The 8837-nt window shown below is 38.8% G+C and overlaps 1 protein-coding gene across 2 annotated transcripts; it reads left to right on the top strand.

Moving 5' to 3' along the window:
• The first annotated feature begins 384 nt into the window (after positions 1 to 384).
• LOC134802786 (aldo-keto reductase AKR2E4-like) lies at positions 385 to 5395 on the top strand. Of its 2 annotated transcripts, none has more exons than XM_063775494.1 (6): positions 385 to 474; positions 1207 to 1386; positions 2178 to 2294; positions 2466 to 2633; positions 3568 to 3759; positions 4862 to 5395. In XM_063775494.1, exons 1-6 carry the CDS (start codon positions 433 to 435, stop codon positions 5075 to 5077), a joined length of 915 nt encoding a protein of 304 aa, XP_063631564.1. In that variant the 5' UTR covers positions 385 to 432; the 3' UTR covers positions 5078 to 5395. The 2 variants fall into 2 exon arrangements, with proteins under 2 accessions (XP_063631564.1, XP_063631565.1); XM_063775495.1 differs by lacking the exon at positions 385 to 474 and adding an exon at positions 540 to 606.
• The last annotated feature ends 3442 nt before the right edge of the window (positions 5396 to 8837 follow it).

Genomic DNA, 8837 nt, shown 5'->3' with positions numbered 1-8837 from the left:
ACGAATGCATTATTGCATCCAGTGCATCTCTACATGTCTTGCATACTTATCTTTAGTCATATCTTATGTCACAGACATTTGTTTCATCTTGTTGCTGAGATATTACCAAGATTACATTTTAGGTAATAAGATCTAAATAGCTACTTGTCTACCTTTTGACAGAGTTTGACAGTCACGATTGGCAAGTAAAGGATGACTCACGCTAGACCGGGCCGTGCCTGGGCCGAGGCGTCTGACATGTCATTTTCCATGACGGCTGTCTCTGCTGATCGGTGATCACGTGGTGCTTTCCATAGAAAACGAATCGCCGGAGGCTCCGGCCCGGCCCCGGCCCGGTCTAACGTGAGTCATCCTTTAATCAGATTTTCTTATTGTTTTCAGTTAGCTACCAGTGTGGAGTTGCCAAAAGTGAAACTGAACGATGGCCGGGAGATGCCGGCGTTGGCGCTTGGCACCTATCTCGGCTTCAACGAGGTACGTACGCCACCGACGCCACTTACGCCACGCACATAGAGTTATCAGCTACCAGTAGAGCCAAAGGTTAAACCGAACGATGGCCGGGAAATGCCGGCTTTGGCGCTCGGCACCTATCTCGGCTTCAACGAGGTACGTACGTCACTGAAGCAACTTACTAGGGTTGTCTGCCAGTAGAGCCAAGAGATAAGCCAAACGATGGCCGGGAAATGCCGGCTTTGGCGCTCGGCACCTATCTCTGCTTCAACGAGGTACGTACGTCACTGATGCCACTTAGGTACTAGAGTTTGGTTGTCTGCCAGTAGAGCCAAGAGATAAGCCAAACGATGGCCGGGAAATGCCGACGTTGGCGCTTGGCACCTATCTCGGCTTCAACAAGGTACGTACCTAATACGTCACAGTAGGCCTAGCACATGATTAGCGCGACACACGCGCGACAGTATCTCGCTATACTTTTTCTATGTTAATTAAAGAGGGAGGGGTAGTCTTATCTCGCAGCGAGATACTGTCGTGCCAATCATGTGCTAGCCCGGCAGACACCAGTAGAAAATGCAATAACCGGACCAAAAGTCTGTGATTATATTCATTAACGTATCAATATCAACTCGCATTTAACGCATTTTAAATAACTTTTCGATGTTTTATATCTGCTAAGTAAGGAACACTCTCACTAAGGAAGCAATTTATTTTTCTTTGCTAAACCACGCTAAACTACATTAATTTGTTCCGCAGCACGGTATAATCCGGCCCGAAGACCACCAGCTCCGCGACGTGATTTCCCGCTCCATCGACGTGGGTTACCGCCATTTTGACACGGCGGCCGTGTACGGCACGGAGGCGGAGGTGGGGGAGGGGATAGCGGCCAAGCTCAGGGAGGGAGTGAAGAGGAGTGATATATTCGTCACCACTAAGGTACAATACAATACTAACCATGTTCGTTCCGAAAATAAATTTAGTCGCCTCTATACCGTAAAATGGGGTGAGTAGGGTCAAAACTGAAATTCAAACCTCGATAACATTTTATTTTTACATATGAAAACTGAATGGTGCATATAATAAGTGTTCCGGACGTTTGTATTTTAGTTTTTATTTTATTTTGGGTAGTTCCATTTCATAACTTTGACGATAAAGAGGAAACCCCACCTCACCCCGTAGTGCCTCGTATTTGGGGTGAGAGGGGTTTTCATACAAAGGTGATTTTGGAAGATTGTTGGATCGATTTTTTTTTATTATGCGTATTACTATAGCTCCATTTTAAATTGGAATAAATTATTTTTGTAGCAGTAGCCTTAAAATCCCTTCTCACCCCCCTCTCAAACCTTCTCTCCCCATTCATAATCCACCTCTCCCCGCGAAACCTACTCACCCCGTTTTACGGTACACGATGATTTTTAATCGGTGATCCTGATCAGGAACATTTTTTTGTAACTCATCAGTAAATGATGTACCTAGATTACGTTGAAGTCGTAATTACATGGATCAAACTTGTTTTTTTTAATCATAATTTTAATTTTGAGATCTATTTTATCCTAAAATCCTTGTCACTCTACTAATCGGTATCTATGAGTAGCCTCTTTACATACTTAATGGCAATTGATACCTTTATGAGTAATAACTTGTCTTAATTAACTTGTAAGTTTTTAGTGTTTTTATTATGTTATAAAAATGTTAATAAATAAATTTATCAATTTTAATAATTTCAGTTGTGGAACACCCACCATAAACGGGAGCAGGTGTCCGCGGCCCTGCAGCAGTCCCTCAACGCCACAGGACTCCACTATGTGGACCTTTATCTCATGCACTGGCCCATTGGATTGAATGTGAGTCGATGACGGTGTTAATGTCGGCGGCCGATCATAAAATCAGGGAGATCATGAAATTCCTATGCATATCGTGAAACGTGAACATATGTATTATTAAAAAATAAAATAAAAATAAATATAAATTCTTATTATTTATCTAAATATAAATTCTTTATCTAAATATATCAGGAGGACTACAGTTACTCAGACGTGGACTTCATGGAGACCTGGCGAGGAATGGAAGACGCGCGCCGCCTGGGCCTCGTCAAGTCCATCGGCGTCTCCAACTTCAACCAGGGACAGCTGGAACGGCTGCTCAATGAGAGCAGCGTCAAACCCAGTGTGCTGCAAATTGAGGTTTTTGAATTTGGAACCCTTATGGTAGAACAGTTGTAAAAGTGTGCAGCTGTAAATAATAGTTCCAAATCTCTCCAGAGTAGCGCTAGAGTAGCCAAGGACGTAGGCGTCATTGACGGAGTGAAATGCGCTATCAATGATTTGTTTTTTTTTTATCAAATAATCTAGGTACCTAATACAAAACATTCACAAAAAATGTACGCAGCGTCTCAGGAGGTGACACACTTGCAACCTTAGAGGATATAACCAAACGGAAGATTCATTAACAGGCGTTCCCCTCTGTCGAAAATAGGCGGCCGATGGTCAAACACATTGTATGGACTGACGTTTATCTGACATGGCTATTTTTACGTTACGTATACATTTGACGTGCCCCTGCCCCGCAAAAATCGGCAGACTGTTTTGTACCGAAAATTACAGACAAGGCGTCTCCATTTGGTTATATCCTCTAAGCTTGCAACCCTTCTAGAGTTGCAGGTTACCATCAGGCGATTCGTCTGCTCGTTTGCCTCCTATGTAAAAAATACTGCGATGAAGTTCGAATAATGGAGGGTTCGGTCAAATTAAAGTCAGAGTTCGTATAATTAGAATTTTGATAATTGAGGTTCTACTGTATTATGTAATGTCAGTGGGGAGACACTCCTCCTTTCGGGAAAATTCGGCTCCGTTCCGCTCAGCATTGCTCCGAGCAATTATTAGGGTTGACACAACTTGACGTCCTTTTGCGTGCACGACCACATATAAGATAGACTTGAATTTTGACAACCCTAAATAGCCGAAAGGGATAGTGCCATACATTAGAGAGGGATAGCATGTTTCGTCCCAGAATCGTTGTCAAACTTCGGTTTTGCAGGAATCGATCCTTTCTGTACGGTAGTACTTGGTAGTACTATTATTTATTCTGTGGTAGTTAATGTGCCACTGTATGTCCCAGGTCCACCCGCAGCTCCCCCAAACCTCACTAGTGTCGTACGCCCTCGCGCGCGGCCTGGTGGTGATGGGGTACAGCCCGCTCGGGGCGCTCGTGGCCCGCTTCGGAGCCCCCGCGCCGAGGACGGAGGGCGTGCTGCAGGAGCTAGCCAAGAAGTATGGGAAGACTGAGGCTCAGGTCATATTGCGGTGGCTGGTGAGTGCATAAAGTATATACTTAATTGGATCTGGCATGAAAGGGGGGGGGGGGAAATGACCGAACGGGATAGTCTTATGTATCTTTCAGTAGGAGTAGCAGAACGCGTTATTATTGTTTGACCTTGGCACAGTCTCACTTTTTTAGGGTTCCGTACCCAAAGGGTAAAACGGAACCCTATTACTAAGACTCCGCTGTCCGTCCGTCCGTCCGTCTGTCACCAGGCTGTATCTTGTGATCTGTGATAGCTAGACAGCTGAAATGTTCACAGATGATATATTTCTGTGCCCGCTATAACAACAAATACTAAAAACAGAATAAAATAAAGATTTAAGTGGGGCTCCCATACAACAAACGTGATTTTTGACCGAAGTTAAGCAACGTCGGGCGGGGTCAGTACTTGGATGGGTGACCGTTTTTATAGATAATGGTACGGAACCCTTCGTGTGCGAGTCCGACTCGCACTTGCCCGGTTTTTTTTATCCCCCCCCCCCCCCGTAAATTTAGTATTTGTTATGGTGGGCAACAAATAAATTCGACCAATCATAGAGTCGCATTGCGTATGTTTGGCCCTCACGGAGGCACGCGTATACCACTTCTATAGGACTTTTGATAAACGTGGAATACGAGTACTTATAGTGTACGGGGGTTTTCAGAATAACCCAAAAGTTGTTGCTTTTTCAAAAAAAGTAAAATAATACACTTATTTTTGAAAAAGTAACATCTTTTGGGTTATTTCGAATCAGAATCACGAGGACTATTGATTGAAACAAAATAGTTTCCGCTGTTTTTCATACATATATTACGCCATACAAATAATATGGTGTACTTTGGATGCTACCTACTAATATATGACGCAGACTGTACAGAGTGCTTCTGCTATAGGTAATAAATATATTCCGTTGATGGATAAAACATATTTTAAGAGCAAAGTGTTGCTCTATAATTATTGTATAATTTTAATTAAGTAAAGTAAATAATCCTATTCTTACTTGTTTTTTTTTATTGTTTCTACTTGAAATAAAAACAAATTAAAATATTTTCTGAAAATAATTTATTTTGTTCTGATACTTCTAATAATCCTATTTGAATTTGTTTCCAGGTGGATAGAAACATAGTCCCCATTCCAAAAACAGTAAAACCGAAGCGGTTAGAAGAGAACATCAACATATTCGACTTCAAGCTAGAGAAGGACGAAATACAACGAATTAACACGTTAAACACCAACACGAGGTTCACGTTGCCGTCCTTCTGGCAAAACCACCCTCATTACCCCTTCGAGAAGATTGATAATCCTATACCAAGTCCGTTTGGTTAACCCTTCGAATGCCACACCTACCTTACTACCAAACCTTGTAGGCAGATAGGTTATACTCATACATAAGGAGGACCAAAAATACTTCCATTTTTATTTCTATACCTACGAAGAAATCTTTATTTTTTTAATTAAATTTCGCGTTCCATTCATCTTTGTCATACTCGTTGTTAGAAATGAGCTTGTCTCTTTCTCTGTCGGTGAGCGAGAGCTCGTTAGCACGTGCACATATCTCGCTTGCCCAAGTGCGACTAAAGGTAACTTGTACAATTTGTCACAAGGTAAGCGCTTCAATTTCGGAACGCCTTAACATATCTTGAGTTATAATATATCATTGTTTTTCAGCCAAAGGGTTAATAAATATTTCTAAGTTTAAGATCTGACTTATATATTCTCAAACTTTACATTAGGCAATATAATGCAAATACCTTTTTTGTGCTTAGGGATGTGTAAGTTATCGATAATAAATTCGATTATTCTAGTAATTATAGGTAACACTTAAGAGATGGCGCTGTCATTAATAAGTTATCTAATTATAGTGTTTTTTATTTTGATTGTAATTTTGTATTCAAAAATGGAAAGGGATGAATAAAATGAAAATGCAATTATATAACAATATTTTTATAATTATGGCACTTCTCAATATTTGACAAAAACATTTTTTTACCTTAGGTTTGAAGCCAATGTAGATTGTGGTAATATTCGATTAAATAATACTGCACTGATTTATTGTCAGCATAAAAGCATTTTTCCCGCATCCAACCAAACCGCCAGCTTACATTTTTTTTATTGTATCGAAGCTCAAAAAAACTGCACCCATAACTTTGTTTTTCACTAAGCACGTATTAATGACAAATTTATAAGTACAGTTTAGTTCATAGCCTTTCCTATTTTTTTAAAGCGATATATGCAACTAAACAGTTGAGTTTTATTTTAACATTGATTGGAATTGTTTTATCATACAACAAAGTTACACTTATACAACGAAAACGTACACATTGCCCATTCTAGAAGACAAAGAAATTAAAAGAAAATTAGAAACATTTAACATCGACACACTGCTGGTTTATACCAATATTTACCAATTTAATGAGACTCCGCATTAGTAAACTACAAATCGGCTTGAGCCTATAAGAAAAGATCCATATTGTCTATGTTATAGGAGCGATAGAGTCAGACCGAGATAAGTCTTTGACGATTTTGATAGCACACGCAGTGCAAGTGTTATTTTAAACGTCAAACTGCTATGAAATTATGACGTATAAATATAACACTTGCACTGCGTATGCCTTGAAAATCGTTGCAGACTTAATCGTATCTCGGTTCAGCCTCACTTCGGCTCGGAAGACGTGACCCAATATCGGCCTGTGACGAACGAATTACCATCGGCTGAAGCCGATAAATGCGATTGCACCCTTACAATGAAATTACTTCTATAAGATACAAGTTTTTAGACCTCATGACGCAGAAGTCTCACAAAAATAATGGAATAATCTTTTGTTAAAGCACAAGATCATAATTTCAGGCATATGACCATGAGGTCCTTTTGATCGTATTTATATTCTAATGCGTTTAGAATTGGTAAATATTGATAAACCTGACATTTAAGGTGTACAGCACATTTATTGTTGAACCATAGAATAACATGAGAAAAATTAAACAGACAGGCCACATTGCGTTTGGAGTCGGCTGAAGCCTCTGACGGTATGGAGATAGAGACATTAATTCTAATCTTAAATCTGATTTTATTTAACCTAATATTTTGTGGTAAGCTCACATATGCCTGTTGAAGGGTCAGAAAGCAAATTGTATTTAAGTATATTAAGGGTGATGTTGCCTCAGTTTCCATGGTCCTATGAATAGAGACCCCAGCCTTCGGAGCGGTTAGATTTCGGTTAGTCGCGGAAGCGTAGCTTTAGGAAGTGCAAGAGTTATAACCAATTTAGAAAAAAAAAACTTTAATACACCATCCATAATATATGTTGAGAAATATTTTTGAGTTGCTTGGCTAGTTGAGTGGCTTAGTGACGCTCCGCTTTTTGTCGATAGTTTTGTCGATAAAGCATTTTATTTCAAAACTTCTTCAACCGTCGTAAAAATATTTTCTAAGATTTGCAACATAATTATTAGATGGTATTATTTAAAAAAAATGTTTAAAATGTTACGACAATACACAAGAAAAAATACTGGAGCGCAATTTGTAAAAATTGTCAGCATTATTGGATTTCTTCGTGTATATTGACAATATAAATAATACATGCTTATTGTTAAATAAAGTTAACAATTAGTGTCTTAGAATTCTAATTGACTATGAGTACGGTCCGAGCTAGTTGTCTAATGCGTGATATGCCGTAATAAAGTGAAGGAAGAAGATTTATAAATAAATGTGTTGAAATATACTTTTTTAATAAGTAAATCTGATTAACGTAGGCTCCAGCGCCCGACACAGCTCCAATAATCGACATTTTTTATCATAATGTCATAGCAATAAAGTTGCCAACAAAGTGTTGAATATTGAGTCTTAACATGTCGATTACTGGGGTGTTTACGCTATCTGGTATTCATGTTTTTACTGGTACCTACTTTCTTTATTTAATAACACTAGTTTCAAGTCCAATGTTTTTTAAAACCACTTTTATAAAAAGTGTGTTTTAAACAACGATGTTTTTATTACTAAATTTTAAGTCAATTGTACTTTTTGGACAAGTTTGGCCAAGTTTTGGACTTCTATCATTTAATAAAAAAATATATTCCAACACTACATCGCATTCTTATAATAGGTAAATACTAATTATTAAAATTAAAGCAATTTAGGTAAAATGTTACTTAGTCTTATCATCAGCTTTCATAGTAACTAGTTAATAGGTAATAATTATAGGGTTTAAGTTAGCTGACACCACCTTGACTTTAACAATATCCCAAAATATATGAAGCAGAATAAAACTCAATTTCCTTTTTTGATATCAAACAAAATAGACTGACAAAAAAGAGTAGAAATTAAAAAGTGACAATACTGTAGTGTCGTCCCTTTCAAACCAATTTATATACGAAAACGGGACGACACTACAGTATTGCCACTTTTTAATTTCTACTTTTTGTCAGACTGTATATTCTTAAGTCATTAAACAACATTTTGAAATGTTGCAATAAATAGGCAAAAAACATATTTAGCGACTATTGTAATTCAAGAAACATTAAAAAAAAGTCAATTTCACAATCAACATTCTGATTCAAATATGGAATCGTAAAAGTCAACCATAGGGTAGGGTAGGCGGGGTAGTGCCCCAGCCAAGTTGCAGCTATCTTAAATAATCGCATTCCGAGGTGTCTGGGCCAGTGGGAAGCCTGCTACAGTGCTGTGACATGCTACAACCCTAGACATAACACTGTTGAAGAATGGTTTATTCGGCATTTTAAACACAAGTTGACGGTCAAGGAGGGAACAGTGGCTCGGTAAAAGAGGCCGGGCGGCAGTGGCTCACTCAACCTAATTTAAACTAGAGAGGCGATATTTGGGCAACTGAGCCACTGTTCGAGCTGAGCCACTGATTCCGTCTTGACTCTAAATACTTTCACAATATCCGATTACGACTCACATTTTAATTACTATTGTAATTGGAATGAGCCTGAATTACAGTAAGCAATAAATTGAATAATATTGCACTGCAACGGTGTATAGTCGGACCAAGCTAACCCTGCATGGATTTGCAATGACAAATTGTGGCAATGTCATCATAAATGTAAAATTTCTATGAACCCCCTC

Source organism: Cydia splendana, chromosome 25 (assembly GCF_910591565.1).
Source record: "Cydia splendana chromosome 25, ilCydSple1.2, whole genome shotgun sequence".
NCBI lineage: Eukaryota > Metazoa > Arthropoda > Insecta > Lepidoptera > Tortricidae > Cydia > Cydia splendana.
This window is presented reverse-complemented; position numbering and strand designations above follow the sequence as displayed.